The sequence below is a fragment of the Petromyzon marinus genome, chromosome 16 (genome assembly GCF_048934315.1).
Source record: "Petromyzon marinus isolate PM22_M1 ecotype Great Lakes invasive population chromosome 16, UKy_Petmar_22M1.pri1.0, whole genome shotgun sequence".
Taxonomy (NCBI): domain Eukaryota; kingdom Metazoa; phylum Chordata; class Hyperoartia; order Petromyzontiformes; family Petromyzontidae; genus Petromyzon; species Petromyzon marinus.
The window spans coordinates 8,137,613-8,154,615 of NC_133682.1; the positions used below are offsets into that span (position 1 = coordinate 8,137,613).

Here is a 17,003-nt window from a genome sequence, read left to right on the forward strand (position 1 = left end):
GAGATTACGTGGATTCCGTGCGCCTGATGTCACAGCTGGATTCGCTGCCCCGTGCCTCTGCCTTAGTAGCCCCCACTTCACATCCTTCCGCTCTCATCCACCGGGGGCGGCAGTAAATCCTTCACTTCTTGGGACGCCCGCCTGAATCCCTCTCCAGAATTCCCAACTCGGGGCTTTTCAGCGCCACCTCTGGGAAAAAATAGTGATGCCCTTACCCGCAGAATGGACCCGCTCAAAGGGACCCTTCTGTCCTCGGTGCGACGATTAGTTGAGAAAACAAATCCAACGCGCCCATTGGAATCGATCTGGCGTGCAACGCGGCGGTGGCAGCGGTAGCAGCAGAGGGGCGCCGTGGGAGTTATGAAATGGAAGCTGCGTCGGCAGAAGGGACGGGCCAGGGGGCCACGTGGCCTGCAGTCAGAGCCCAGGAACCTGGCCGCTAGGCTTACAGGGGGCACGTTTCAAGTAACCTCATTACCGCTCACCCCCTCCATCTGTTGACCCCGGCCAAACCTAAACATTTACGTCTCCGTAAGCCGCACATGTCCAAACAACCGGCCGCGGCGTGGCTCGACGTGCCGTGTCGCCGCCACCGCCACGGAGCGATATTTCACCTGACCCCCGTGGCGAGACAGCCACGCAGGGACGTTTGGGGCTGTGGGTTTTGCGGTCGCGTTTGGCAGGTTTAGAGTGCGGCCGTTTTTCACCAGCCGCTGTAAACATTTTTTTAACGGCAACTTTGATATGGCGGTTTGTCACTCAGGCCGGGGATGCGAATGACAACAACGGGATCCAGCCGTGGGTTGTCGTGAGCGTTTGGTTGCCGTTGTCAGGGCACACTGGATAACAGAGCTGCCTCTGCGTGCAAGTGACTCTGCCGCGGTGTTTTGGTTTATGCTTACAAACTCCGATGGCTCTGTTTATGTCAGCAGGATTTCAGCTCCGTACAAACGAGCCACGCTCGTTGCATAGTCACAAATAAGATGCTTTTCATAAAGTATGTTAATCATGCGTTTATGGGACTACGTGGCGAGTGGCAGAGGGCAGAAGAGTAACATACTTTGTTGTACTCCCCTATGCTGCCACATGTATGCTCCTCGCATACTGGTGCCGTCTGGTCAAACAACCCTTCCGACCAGCAAAGGTTTGACCAAAAGAGCTACACATGTACATTGTATACTGATGTACGTTGTAAAGATATACGTATTTTTTTCTTCCCAAAAAAAAGCCCCACTTGAGTACACCCTTTTTTCAGTGTGTGCAGCCACATCCTTTTTTGAGCAGAGTGTATTTTTGTTTCATGTGCGAGGATATTCCAGGAGGGGGAGAGAAAAAAAAACCCCCACACACACAAACCAAGGAAAAATCACTCAAACCCCATCCGCCAAGGTGGGGTATTGTTTGCCTGACACCTACTTGCTCTCCTGCTTCCTCATTGCGCAGCAGGTGGGCGTGCTGTGTGGGCCCCATCCCATCACAGTTCGCTAACCCCACCACCGAGTCACCGTGGATCACAGGGGCACCCCTCTGCACTAAGTTCATTGTGTCTGCGTTTAGCTTGACAAGAAATCCAGATCGACTTTCCCGTACTGTGTGTCACTTCCTTCGCGCTATTTTACGACGTTCAATAAGGCTGAATGGGAAAACCCAGGCGTATTGTTTTTGGGCGTGAATTGAGGTGGACAGTGGGTTGGAGCGCTTTTGGAAAGCTGAACCTGGTTCACTGTGCCAAATGAAGAGTGTTTTTAATAATTGCGTATTAACTGCTATGACGTGGAATTAAAAACATTGACTTTAACGATGAAAATGGAACAAAAACTGATGAGTGCACAACTAAACTTGGAGAGATGCATGCTTGGAACCAATGGCGGAGCCAGGATTTTCAGGCAGGGGGGGGGGGGCAACCCCTCCAGCAATAAAAAATGATAGAGGAGTTGTTAGTAAGTAAGGACTTGTCCCTTGCCTTTTATTCGTCGCGTGTGCGGCGATGGCGCAGCCATCGATCGAGGGTCGAATTCGGCATCGCGCTCGCTCAAGGTGTTGATGCCTTCAGGGAAGTCGTGTACTGTATACGCAACTGTGCACAATTCTGTGAGTCACTTATAACTGCTTTGACGTTACTTATTGCCATTTATGGACTCAGACTATTGTCCTATCATCTCATAGAGTCCCTGGCACGTAATTATATGCTACACAGTGGCAGTGGGGGGTCGCAAAATGCCGATTTATTACTAATAAACCCCAATGATCCGATCGAAATTAGGGATTTCAATCGGATCATTGGGGGGGGGGCACGTGCCACCCCCCCCCCCCCCCCCCCCCCACTGGCTCCGCCAGTGCTTGGAAATACAGGTTAGGTACGTCATTGTGACTGTTAAGAGAAGTCGGTGGGCTTGGGTAGGATATGTTGCAGGACAGGGTTATGGCCTGAAGTCCAGTCGAGGAATGGAACGCTCCCCAGATTAAATACAGAGATGGAGCGATGAATTCAGCTCGTATGCAGATACTCGTTGAATTGCTGCGTCGCAGTACCGTGAGAAATGAAGATGCCTATGTCCAGCAGTGGATTGATCATGGATGGAGATGATGATTGTCATGGAGATGGGCTTTTTCACTAAAACACACGTAAATCAAGTGGACAATGGAAGTCTCATCTCACCCTCAAAACCCTTCACCCTTTCACCCCAAAAAACACAAAACACGAAAAATTCCAGTGTTAAGAATAACTAATCTCTCGGTCATCCTTCCAATATTAATTTAATAAAATACTAATAATAATTGAGCAAAAATGTTTTTTTTAATAAGAAAGACCGAGTGCACAATGGGCCATGAAGAGAGGCGGAGAGCAGGGCGTCTATTCTGGGACGCAGGGTGGGAGGAAGGGACGGCGGGAGCCGGAGCTGTCGCGCCCGTGAGCGCCAAGCGTCGCACAACAATGGGGACGCGCGTGATGGACGGCCACCGCCCCACCACTCGGAGGGGCCACATCCTCCCATCTCCTCGCGTCGGCGCCACCGCCCGCACCGCATGGCGTTCCTCTCCCGCGAATCACTGGGGCCCGAAGGCCGGACAAGCTCCAAACTCTGAGCTCCTCCGGTGTCCACTCGGACAAATTTGAGTCAAGGTTCGCCTGCGCTGCGTTTGGGGTACCTCTGTGTTGAAATAACAACGTGCAAGGGTGTGCTCACTAACAGCAGGAAGGCACTGCTCCCATCATGTATTGCATGCATGTGACCACCACACTGCAGGTACAATGTACAATGCTCTCGGCCTTGTCTAGACCACCAGCTCAAAGAAAGCTAATTGTGTGGCTATATTATTGTTTAAACTACCAGCGCAAAAATAGCACGTAAAATATGCGTGTGTGTGTTTAATGTAATGCACCAAGGATTGTGGTAACATCACCGCTGCTTGTTAGCGAATGGCAACTGCTTTTGTTGGTAATGTAGGCACTGAAATTAATTTACAGCGAAATAGCCTTATCCTTTGTGATATGGGGAGGCGCTATGGGAAGGTCTTATTATTCATTATTATTTGTGAGAATAACTGCTATTATCCATGCCTTCATTATCATCATCTGCTGCTACGGAATGAATGCCTGCCCAAACTACCACAAGCTCTCACAATCTCGAGCCATAACAATTCATCTAGCATCTTATTTCATCGTGCACTCTCCCCGGTGGACGTCCTCTCAGGCGCGTTTTCTCCTTTGCCTGCCACTCCGTAGTGAGTCTCGACCACCAGCCATCATCCCTTCTCTCAGCGTGTCCTGCTGAAGCCCATCTATTTATATGAACGCTCAATAGTATACTTATTAATGTATTTCTATTCTTCTAAGTCTCTCAGCATAATTCCAAGTAAATACCTCTCCATGATTCTTTGCGCACTTTTCAGCGATGGCATCACCTGCGCTGGCCATGGTGACCTCTCATTCTCTATATGCGAATGCATTTTTAAAATAGCACACTTACATTTTGTGTTGGGGTGGGTATTTCATTTCCGCAATTGGTTTTCCCAACAGCCTGCACGCATTGTACCACCGGTCTAACGTCTGTACGTATTAAGGCTGAAAAATTCCACCATCTTCATTCAATGAAAAACACTGCTTTGCAACTGGACAAAACAAATAATATATTAATTTGCAATGAGACGTTTTTGTTGATTGTGATGGCTGTAATATATATTCATCCTGGGTTTTCACAGTGCTGCCAAATCCGATGAGTTACCCGTACACAAGTAGCACAGCGCGTATTCGTGTACAAAGAGCATGCACGTACACACACACACAGACACGTGCTCGTGCGTAACGAGGCCCCTGCTAGAGCGTCTTGGCGGTGCTCGGCGGTCCGGAAAGCCGCGTGGCGCGCTGGAGAGGTGCGAGCAGCATTCGTCGCCAGCACTTCCACTCTTTGTGCTTCTGAGCCCCTCTCCTCCTCCACTGTCCTCCCAGCACCCACCACCTCCCAGCCTCAACGGTGCTCGTCAGCGCCATCCTCTTTAACAACAACAATAACTACGACAAACTAAACTCAGCGAGTGACTGGCGATGGAATTATGTTGCAGTGTGAGGTTCATCTGTGCCCCCCTTTGTCCCGGTTGTTATTTTTTATTTAGACGCCGATTTTGTGGGATGCCTTTTTACAGCAGAGGAAATGTTTGGAAATGCGTTTTTTTAAACACAGGACGCACAAAAAGTGACGGCGGGCGCCGTGAAATTCCGGTCTAAAATAGCCGGACTTTTTTTGCAATTGTGCCAAAAATTGCATCCCGATGCCGTAATGTAGTGTTTTTGGTGCTCTCTTTATATTTATATTTTCCACATGCATGGCCCTCCAACAAAGATCGTGGTATCTTCACTGACATTGCGTTTAAGAGTCTGGCCCACTTGTTAATCGTCTAAAGGTCCCCTCAGGAGCCGGTGTGACAATTTGTTGTTTCAAAGACCCCAGCAATAACATTGCACCCGTAACAGAGAAAACATGAGGATAGCTTCATAATAAAGGTTTTTGGGTTAGATCGCGTTATTTATAAATGTCGTAACCCTCCACCACCCGACACGGCCAATCAGCAAAAAAGTGTCACGTTGACAAAAGACAAATAGTTCACTACTTTAGCCCACCGGTGTGTTGAAGAGTGAATCCACAACATTTACAGTTTGAGTACGACGTTTCGCTGGTAATTACATCCAGCATCATCGGGCAATTCACCAGAATGGTAAAGCCCTCCACTTGCTCCCGGTCTTAAATAGAGCAGAAGGGTGACGTCATCATTTAACTCATTCAGGTGCAGTGATTTGAGGCGGAGGGGGGGGTATTGTAATTACTGAGGATAGCTGCAGCTTATTTATTGTTACACTTATTGAAGTTGCTGTAGATTGCACCTTTTTAAAATTATTATTATTTCGGTCCTTGTGGTTTATGTATACTCACCGGCCTGCCGTCCCAACCGGTGTGGGTTTTGGTCGGGGTATACGTGGCGGTTGAGCTGCAACTAGTGCTGGCTCTTGGCAGCTGTCCAGTAATTTGTTACGGGTCTTGTAAATGACCCGCGCCAGATGTGGCCAATGCAATCGACGCCCACGTATCGGCACCTGGTTTGGGGGTTTCGGCTGTGATGGAGACAGATGTGATATCTGCGATCACCTCGTCGTAATCTCTGAAAGATGTGAAGTTGCCTCTCGTTGCTAAGTAGCCCCCCCCCCCCCCCATTGAATTATTTGCAGGTTGCTAATGTGTGAGGCTCGTGTTATGTATGTGCGAGCCACGCGAGGTGCCGGGGATGGGGGGGGGGAGATGGAGGCAGATTCGGGTGATAGGGAAGGGGGCCAGGGGAGGGAGTGGTTGACTGGAACAAGCTGCCCTTAGTGGGGTGGCCACGTCGGTTTAAGGCCTCGCACTTGTGAACGCCACCGTGGCACTGAAGGTGCAGCTCTTACAGGAAGCGAGCTCGAGCAAACCATATGTTGATAAGTACCTACTTCACCTTCTTACCTTCCATCAAAGCTTTGGTCCGAGCAATTCACTGTTAATCCATGCTCAAAACAGGCAACGGAGGTGCTTGCCTCCATTAGTGGTCTTGAGCAAGTTGTGTCAAATCCACGTATCTATGGCAAATACCCTGGTCTTCATAGGACAACCATGATTGATATTCTTTGGGTCTTTCGGTAAAGCCACGTAGATAGGTTCAAAGAAAATAACAAAAAACTACGACGTTTCGATCACAATATCGAAACTTCGTAGTTTTTTGTAATTTGCTTAGAACCTATCTACGTGACTTTACCGACAGAACCAAAGAATATGAATTCCTGCAGTCACGAAAGCTTTCAGTCAAGATTTAACCATTATTGACTTAGCGCTCTGTGTGTAAAGGTACATTGACTCGTTTATCGACATCCATTCATAATTCTCACGGTTATCGTCTTATTCAGCCACGCGTCAAATCGTGCGTCAAAGAATCGGGTTATTTTTTTACTTTGTATGTTTGAGATAATGGGGTCACGTGACCCCCTGTATTCTTCTGTCGTATGGCTGATGTAGATGCAGAGCATCAGCCGAGTGTATTGCTGTGATGTCTCCTTGGTATATTTCTGGGTCGGGCAATGCGTCGTTATACACTGGATGACCGCAGTCGCACACTGGAGAGTTTTTACTTTTCCATTTGTGCATCAGGAATCCGCATACGTCATGTTTTTTTTTTGCGATTTATGGTGGACCATGAGTACCCCTACATTGAAATCTACCGACATGAAGTGTAAGCAGTAATGATGAATGCCATTCGGATAACCAGCAAGAAACGAAGAAACACTAGTAAGTAGGATGATAAATGAGTGAGGTGCAGGTATACTGCTAGTATTGTGGGTGACGTGGTCTTGTGCCGAATGTTGTTGATCACGCAGGTTAGCTCTTGGCAGAGTAGTTTTTTTTTTCCTTCGATGTGAATTCCCTTTCTTATTTTTCTAAGGCAGCACTAAATTCTCAGCCCTCTGGAAGGCATAGCTCAAATCACCCTTGAGAGCGTGTCTAAGTCTTCTTGGAATTCATACGCGCAATGGTATTTACACATGTGCGTACAACGCATGCAGTTTAAAACGAAAAAATGCACATTTCGGAGGAACTGAATATTAGACGCCAGACGGATGGAACGAAAAATTGTTCTAAAAATCCAATACTTGTAGGATTCGTTCAGGAGCTATATTGCGCTTAGAGGTATTCATTGCTGCTTGGCGCGAGTACAAGAGATTAAATGAAGTTATGCACGGTAAGAGCGATTCGCGATGGGGGACCAGGTATATGAAGTTATTTTATTTGTGCAAAGTAATCCCGGACATAACCAACCCGCATGGTGAAGTATGACGAAACAGCTCCCATGACTGGCATGGTATGGGGAGGCCTTCATCCAGCAGTAATTTAGCAGAGAGCTGTAAATTATTAAGTTGTAGTTTTGATCGCAGTCCATCGCCAAGTTCAAACATTTCTCCGTAGTTTAAAAGCGTGAGCAGCAGCACTGGCAGTAATGCGGTTGCAATTCATGCAACGGTGAGCAGTGGGAATCATGATTTTCTTATCTGCAGGCCAATGACTTGATATCGTGAGGGAAGTACGGCAGCTATGTTTTGCACTTTGCATGCAGCATTTGATCCCTGTTCTATATTTTGTGTGGGGCTGGGTGGTGGTGGGTGGGTGGAGTGGCGGGGGGGGGGGAAGAGGTTCTAGGCGCTGTGGTTTCCTCCCATGTGCAAAAAATACCAAAAAAGGAGTTGGCAAAAGTTTGCAACGCAGATCCTCCTGCAAAAGTATTGGGACTCGGCGAGGTTGTTCTGCGTAAACAAAACGTATATTTAACATTTTGAGTCGCTTTTTAAAAACTGAAATTTTGGGGTTTCAGTGTGTGGATGGGCGGTAAGACAGGGACGAAGAGTGTCAAGATGGATTGTATTGGAGTGTTAAGTTAGTTCAGGGGAATGGATATTTTTCAATCATTAGTTGCATCACCCCTGCCTGAAGTCTTCGCACGCGGTCAGTGTTGACGAGTCCGTGACATCCCTCTCCAAGCCGCTTACTTCCATTGATACAGAGACGCGTTCCACATGTGATGAAAATAAAGCAAAAAATTGCGTAAAGAGGATTTTAATTCTACGTCTGCTGCGAAAGATGTAATTGCAAAGACACTCTCAGCCTGAGAATAAAACCACACATTCGCTTATTACATTTTTTGGGGGAAAACCAACATTCCTTGCTGCTCCTTTATCTGCGAATTATTCGATGCAGATGTCAGCGGGCTTGTCTACAGGGACCATAATAAATGCACACGAGAGCGATTTTGGCCATTAAGGCTGGAGGATTAAATCAAACAGAACTCTTTACCGAATATTCGCGATTTAGTTTTTTTTCTCGTATCCCTCGGGCTTGTTGAGGTTTCAGATTTCATTTTGTTTTTGCAGCAGAAGGTCGGCGCAGAGTTACAGACCCCGGCTGGCACACGCGATGGCTGCTAAATTGAATTTCCTCTGAAGTACTGGCGCACTTTAACGAGAAGCTTCTTATCGGGGGGGGGGGGGGGGGGGAGCGTGCGTAGGTTGTAAAAATCCGATTACTCGGCGTCGGGCATGTATTGGCCATCACTCGAGATGCTCCCTAAAGCAGAACAGAAAGACAATGTACAAATTACATTTGTAACTGCTGTAGCAAAAGTTTTTTATTGCATGAGATTTGAATGTTTTTCGATTATTTTATGTTCACGATTGAATAACACAATCAAACCAATGCTTTTACGACCATAGTCAGGTTCGTATACTTCTTAAAATATTTGCATTTTATTCCAGGTCTTAATTTACTACACTGACAGTGCCCTCAATTCAGTTTTATTTTTCTAATTTATACACATCACACTCACACTGTACACTATTTTATTATCATACAACTTGAACGTTTACTCATTTTTTATCAGTTTTGTTTTGTATTTTTCCCAATGTTATTCCAGTCGTGCTACTTCGGCCATGTCCTCTCACGACATGAATACACGTGTGTCCATTTTGAACGCGCACAGAGCAGTGCATCGCTCCGTGCTAGAGAACGGCCTGTGGAAGGTGATATCACAAAACTACGTCGGAGAGCTCTTCAAATGATCGCTTATGTACAACTAGGTGCGCTGCACTTTCTTACGTTCCCTGCTTTAGAGATGTTTGTCAGGTGGCAGTGAAACCAAAATATTCATTCTCAGAACTGGATGTTTTTCCCAATTTGCATAAAAACTTAATTTAACATGATTATGTTTACGTGCTGGCTTTGGTGGATCAGGCTTACACCATTAACTGTCTATACTTGCGAACCTGGGTTCAATGATGGGAGGTTGATATCCAGATTAGAACAAAGGATCTCAATATTACCGACTCAATGTTTATTTTTTTACCTCTGAGCCAAACGGCCACTATTTTATTTTTCTCATTTCGATAGCCCTTATTTTTTAGCTAACGCATCTCAATATTACAACAGACATCAACTGTGTTGCAACGGCTGTATTCGTTTTGTCAAAGGAGTGAAAGTCACAGTAGGTCAGCCGTCCTAAACATCATCTGTCCCCCCGAGGCAGCAGAAGCCCTCTCGCAGTGCGAGCCTCCCCCCTGCTCGAAACAATACCGCTCCTCCGTGCCAAGCTTGCGCTCCATTGTTGCGTGCCATTGTCAAAGGGCGGCTAGCAGTAAAAATAGACGGCTGTGTTGCATGCGCAGAACCGCTCAGGCGGAGGGGGTAGGGGGCCTTATCAATGAGAAGTGATCAAGTTTGTTTATAGAGCCCCGTTATTGTGAGAGCACCCAGAGAGTAGACAAAACAAGACCCGCAATTGGCTTTGCAAAGGCCGACTAACACACGTGCTGGATTCTTGCTGGCGTGTCTCACGTGACCACAGGCTGCGAGGACGTCAGTCGGCAGAAATATCAACTGCGAGATGCCTTCTTCTTCACGGCATTGCCCCAAAATACTATGGAATCTGCGATAAATTTTGACCACTTAAAATGAGCAATATTCCATTCGTCAGAACCAGAACAGAATGGAAAAATTACATCTTGTAAAATTGCAATTTACATATGTAGAAAACACGTGTGTGGTATGCACCATAAAAGCAATTCGGGGATGTGTGTATTGTTGTAATTATATCTATAAGTTGTGTGAATCCAGCAGGCTATGTATGCTGAACTTCTTTCACACTGTACGTAGTAGCCAACCGTGCTCGTCGGAGGTGCGGGGGAACGACAACAAACGAACACAAAAATCAGTTCTAAAGAAATTAGTTTTAAATCTAGATTGAAATGTAAATCTATATTTAAAACGGTGTTCAATTGACCTGGTAGAAAACCTCAACTAGAGGCAGAAAATGCCTTCACCATGAGCCAAATAGAAACTGACAGCAGCATTATATGAATATTGTAAAAGTAATTGCTTACTTTTATATATTATGCACGTATATCCAGGGAAGCCTCACAAAATTCATATGGGTCCTGCCAAGTTTTTACAATAGGGGGCGATGCTGCTGTGCGTAATCTCAAAGAGTCATTTGTAGATATTGTTTTTCAACATTGGGATGTTTGGTCACTACCAGTTACACTCTTTTTTAGCGATATGCAGCAAACCGGGGAACCAGAGGAAATCCATCACAGAACAGCGAGAGAACATAGCAACCCCAAACAGCAAGGCGCCCGGGGTCAGGACACGAACCCTTGGTGTGACACGTGTTACCACTGCAAAACCCTGCTGGCCTAATGACGTTGTGTTGTTGTGAAAGTTCGTTTCGCTCGCTGTCGCGTTGATGTTTATGAATAGAGATTGCTTGTCGTATTCATTATTAGTTTACATCCTAGGTCATCCTTGAAGAGCAACTATCTCAATGCACTGCCACCTAGTAATCAAGTAAATGTATTTAGTCTGCGTGTCTAAATCGAACTAAATAAATATACCTGGTCCCCCGTCGTGAATCGCTCTTACCGTGCATAACTTCATTTCGTCTCTTCTACTCGCGCCAAGCAGCAATGAATGCCTCTAAGCCCAGTATAGCTCCTGAACGAATTCTGCAAGTGTCGGGTTTTTAGAACACATTTTCGATCCACCCGTCTGGCGTCTAATGTTCAGTTCCTCCGAAATGTTCATTTTTTTTGTTTCCACGATTGAGTGCATGAAGTCGCCCTGCTGTGAGCCGAGAGCCGCTGCTGCTTCTTGCTGTTTCGTGCCTCGCTTTGCGAGCCTCGCGTGGCTGGGACTGCGATTGTCCCTCCTCCGAGGGGACGTGCGACTCTTGCGTAGCTATGGCACAGGGGGGGGGGGGACCGCTGTGGCGCGGAGGATCCTTCTTCACCGCGACGAACCAGCCGGGTCCCCTTCCTGTTTGCTGGGCCGCGGGGGGAGGTGGGGGGGGGGTGTGAGGAAGAGGAGATGGAGGGTGGGGGCTTAGGGGGCCAGTGGGAGACCAGAATCTGCTTGCATTAAACCCTTTAGGTAGAAGTTTCCCTTTGGTTGTCAAATATATGTGTCTGCCCATGATGGGAGAGTAGGCCAGAATACCCTATATATTGGCAGAATCAGAATTAATATATTTATTTAGACTGGAGGAATCCAATGAGCTGTGAAGCCCCTTTTCACAGATGTCCAGTTGGACATTGGCTTTCATAAGGTCCCTCTAATGGAGGCCCTTCTGCCAATATTGGCGTGAGAAAGCAATTTCAAGACTGCACCTTTACCTACTGCCTTGTATATACAGTATATATAAATGGAGTAGCAGTCGTGCAGTTGATAGCGCACTGCACTTTAAACGTAGCAACCTGAGTTTGATTACGGGCCATGAATTATCAGTGGCGAGTGATATCCGAACCGGTCCCAGATCCACCACCTTCAGTTCACATTGACCAGCGTGGTGAATTATGGTAAAACAACCTCCGTGACCAACATGGCATGGGGAGGCCTTCATCCAGCTGTGAATTCACCAAAGGGCTGTACATTATTACCGATATTTGTCACATGAAGCGGGAAGGTTTAGTAATAAAGCAGGTGTTTCTTTGCAACCGACTTACAGGTCTTATATAAACCGCGCACACGGAATGCAGCGTGAGCTTGGGGCAAACAGGGACACATTTGAGTGTTATCCCCCCGTACACGTGGCTTTTATTCAGCCCAGCTACTCTGGTTTTCACCCACATGCCGTGCTTAGTTCAAAAAGGATTTGGCCAAACATCCCAACCCAGTCAGTACCTTCTTGGGAAAGGCTTGACACTTAGTCACGGTTTCCTGCAAAGGTAAGTTACATTATTATTATTGTTCTGGGATCTTGGACAGGAGATCAGTGCTTGTGTGTGTATATATGTCTTCGTGGTTGCGGTGGCGAAGTGGTTGTTGGGAGCGGTGGCATCGTGGTTAGTGTGCTGTGCTATGAACCGGGCGACCCGAATTTGATTCCTACTCAAAACCAATAACAGTGACGAATGTCTAAACCGAACCTGGGCCTCCCCTAGGTCGACTCATCCTCAAATGAGTACCTGGTGTGGTGTGTAAAAACATCAGCACCAGGGAGACAAAGGCGGCCGACCGTGGTGCCTGCCACCCCCACCCGTTCGTGTGCCATGCCGGCCTTTATTGGTGCTCGCTAACAGCACTTGCCCCAACTATCTGTTAAGGCTATATAGGGGGGAATGTTTGTCTGTGTGTGGTAGTGTCTGGGGAGCAGTAGTGTCACGGTCAGCGTGCTGCACTACCAACTCGGCCAACCCGAGTTGGATTCCCGCTCACGACCAACACCAGTGACCATGATCTAAACAGGTCTTGGCTAGGGCCTCGTCTAAGTCGACTCAGCCTCAAGTGAGTACCGAGTGTGGTGATGTAAGCATGGCCATTGGGGGAGTGAAAGGCGGTCAGGCGTGATGCTGTCCACCCAACACCCTCGTGTACCTTGCCGGCCTTCACAGGTGCACGGTAACAGCACTTGCCTCAACAATATGTTCAGGCCGTTCGGGGGATCTTTGTCTTTCTGTGTGCGTCTCGCTCTCGAGCCTGGGTCTCGGGTGAGCTGCTGAGGGCAGATAGTTGCCGGCGTTGTGGGAGGAAGGGGAGGCCAACGCAGGGATTGTCGCTGGAGCGGAGAAGGTCGTAAAGGGACAGGAAGACAGGGAAAAGGACACGAGGGGTTGCTTTGGGGGGGGGGGGGTGGGCTGCTTAGGGGCCCTGGGTGAGAGTTGGATGGGTGAGGATGATATTGCTGATGTAAGAAAGTGGCTTGGCAACGTCAAAATCTCTCCAAGCTGTCACGGTTTCTTCCGTTTTTTTTATCTCCCTGCTAAGTGTTGACACTGGCATGCGAGTCGCCGCACGCAAACACGCACACACGCACACGCACAAGACCACGAACAAACATCAGCGCGTTCAATCTCACGTTTCCTCCCTCACCCCCCCCCATAAGGTTTCCGATCACTTGAAACACATGGGTGCTGCAATGGTCATTTGATATTAAAATTAATTTAAAAAAAAACACTGATGTATTTAGCAAAGTGCGTTACATTGCACAGTTCGCGACGGAGACTTGACGTGGTGCACGGCGTAGCGCTCCGATGTGCCCTCGGGTTGTCCCGCGTACCGCTCGGCGTGGCGTCCGAACGTGTTGTTCCACACAATGGGAGTTTCTTCAGGAAGTTAGTGCCACTGGCCAGCGTGCGGAAAACAACACGCGTACAATCTTAAAACACATGAGGAGAGCTGCACAACACAACCACCGCGAAGGCCTACGCAGTGTAGACTGACGGCATACGTTTCTTCAGGCATATGAGTGTGTGATTTTAGTGGCTATTTTACCTCATTTACTACTATAATGAGCCAATAATGTCTGTGTGTCCCACGCGTGACGTCACTCATTAATAATCATTAACGGGTGACGTCACTCCACATGTAGCACCCCCCCCTCCCTCATTAATAATCATGAGCGGGTGACGTCACTCCACATGTAGCACCCCCCCCCCCCTCATTAATAATCATGAACAGGTGACGTCCTCCAAATGGCCACCCCTTCATTAATATTAATTAGCGGGTGACGTCACTCCACATGGGGGGGTGGGGGGGGCGAGGCGCCTCCTCCCCCCCTCCTCGGCGTCAACTCACAACCCTCACTACAAAGGCAGAACCCTCACGTCACGTGATCTCCGTGACGCTGTTGTTGAGACATCGAAGTAAAAAGGACGTCGTGATGAACAAGGGATTATAACCTTTAAATGAACTAAGTCTGTGTCACCGCGCCCTTACAAATTGCACACGAATGGATGCAATGAATATATCACGTCGCGGTCTGATTTTCGCTTGCAAGTTTCAGATTTACTGCAATACACCCGTCCTTGGACGGGCAAGAGGCTAGTACTGTAATGTTCTCTCACGAATGTCCCACCTTTGTGCCCTCCAACCCCCATCCAAATCACTCCCAGCCCATCCCTTTTATAGTTAGTTCCCCCCCCCCACCAATCACCAATCTGATAAAACGTCGGGAAGTTGTTGCATCAGTCTGTCCTTTCCCATTGAGTACCCTTGGCATCAGCCTGGCGTGGGCAGCGTTTGTGCCAGCCTGGACGTGGTGTTCGCTGCCACTGCTTCATTTCTTCTTTCTGTTGATTATTCTTATTTTGTTGTTGTCCGCATTTTTCTACGTGTATCGTATGGTTCATTTTAATAATATTGTTTTCAGTTTTATATAAGCATCATCGTGCATGCAAACCGCATCTCACAATCGCCGAGGAATCACAGGCGAGCTGGAAGGCAGCAGCCACGTGGTGAGCTGTTGGCAACAATTGCCCAAGCTCTGCAGTCCTCTCTATGGTTGCTTTGTATCACATTTTGAGATGCCTTAAAGTTAAACGGTTTATACGTTTGATCGAACTAACAACATCCGCTGTGTTTGCTCACTGCAGGTTCTGGCTGTGAGGCTGTACAAGGAAAAGGCTGGTGAGTAGTTCACGTTTATTATTAACACTACGGTACTGTGATTGTTTCAAGGATACTTATTGTCAAAGTTACGATCATAACTGAAGTACAGATGATGATGGAGATTAGTTTGTGTGTAATGTTTTAGTATTTAACTTCGATTACATTTTATGAATAAAATATGTGAATTTCTCTCATTATGGTTGTTGTTATGGTTGCTATAGGAGTGCAAAATTAATAGATAGACTTATTAACTGATCCTGGGAAAGAATGTGTGCTAATTATTAACCCTTTGAAGCGACCCAGCTTTCTATGTCACAATGCCTCACCAATGCTGGGAACTCTCCGTTGGTGACTAAGGAATATAATATTAAAGCGTGCACATTACTCAACATTGGGACTCCAGGTTTCCCCAATCACTCATGCACAGCTGGCTCCTAGGACCGTAACACCAGCTGCCAAGTTACCATCCAATGTGACTCACAACCACCGGCCGCCCCCTTCATCAAACCTGTCACGGATGGATTTCCCAGTGCCTGTTTTCGCCTCCTTGCCCTCCCATTCGACAATCTTAATTCGAACGCTCCTCTGAGCTGACCTGACCATGCATGCCCCGCACCTGTCTGCATGTAGCCCCGTCCATGTGAGCACGATGCTTGTATCGGAGAGCCTGATGGGAGGGGAGAAGGGGTGCGGAGAGAAGTGCAGGTCAGCAAGCCCAGGGGAGGGCCAACTCCCAGTGGGCTGGGTTCACGTTGCGCACAGAGCACACTCGGCATTCTAGCCACAGCACGTGTGCGGTCATGCAGGTTCATGCGTGCGTGATTTGCACAGTTCTGAGCATGGGTGGAATTGGATTTTGAACCATGTGCGTGCGTGAGTCTGACCCACAAGTCACCCCCTTTTGGGAGATCAAACTGCATTCCGTGCACACCAATCGTGGGCAGTAAATTACCAGTGTTGAAGCAAACAGCATCTCTATAAAGCGCGATTCGACTCCTGGCAGCAACACGCGGCGCGCGCACTCATCAAAGCCTTCGAAACGCGTCCTGCCCTGCCACCGCGCACGCCCAGCCATATTGTTTTTCGCTACCCTTTATCTTTTGTCGGTGGCTTAGGGGCCTATGTCTTGACCGTGCTTCGGCTTAACATTCCTCCTCATTGGAGGGCTCGTAATTAAGTCCCCGTAAATGGCCGGGGGTCGTGACCCAGCAGGCCAGGTCAGTCTTGAGCAGCGTCGGCAGCGAGGGGCGTCCTGCCGAATGACCGCGTCAACTGGCGCAGCTGGAAATTGAGGGGGTGGGAAGTGGGTGTCACTCAGCCACCGGCCGGGCCTCATAAAGGCCCGACGTGTGGATTGAGACGTCGCTTACAAAACAAAAGCTTAAAGAGAAAAAAGCTCTCGGATTTGTAGGGCACAGCAGTCGACGTTTGTTTGTGATTCAGTTCCGACCAATTTGCTTTTTGCTTCCTGTCCTGGTACGGTGTGGCGGTGCTGCGTAAAATGGGGCCAGATGAGAAAGGGACTTTGCACTGACGGGAAACGCGCGTCTCAGCAAAAACTACGTGGCACCTGCTTTCAATCTCCAGCGCCCTGGCATCGTTTGTGAAGCAGCTCATTTTGCAAGCCTCTTTTCCCGACAGCCGCCCTAATCTTAGACTTTGTTGGTTTTTTAATTGTAAATTTATTCAGTTTAACACGTCGGCTTTCGCGACCTCATATCATCCATAATAGAGTTTTTGAGTTAGATCACGTAAATATATATAAATGTGTCGTTAAAACCCGCCACCACCCGACACAGCCAACCAGTAATTGGTTGTCACGTAAACAGAACATGCCAATTCGTCACTAGTACAGCACAACGGTGTGTTGCAGAGCCAAGCCACGTTCATAAATGTTGTGGCTTGGCTCTCCAACACACCGGTGTGCTGTACTAGTGACGAATTGGCCACGTTCTGTTACCGTGACAACCCTTAATAGTTGGCTGTGTCGGGTGGTGGCGGATTTTAACGACACATTTATATATTTACGCGATCTAACCCAAAAACCTATATTATACATTT

At 47.8% G+C, this 17,003-nt stretch overlaps 1 protein-coding gene across 1 annotated transcript in view; it reads left to right on the forward strand.

Annotated features, from left to right (window-relative positions):
• The window catches only part of DLC1 (DLC1 Rho GTPase activating protein), a 153,357-nt gene that overhangs the window by 62,526 nt on the left and 73,828 nt on the right, over positions 1-17,003 (forward strand). The window contains exon 5 of the mRNA XM_032955275.2: positions 14,927-14,960. Coding sequence (XP_032811166.2) covers positions 14,927-14,960 — 34 coding nt within the window. The remainder of the gene's footprint in view (positions 1-14,926; positions 14,961-17,003) is intronic.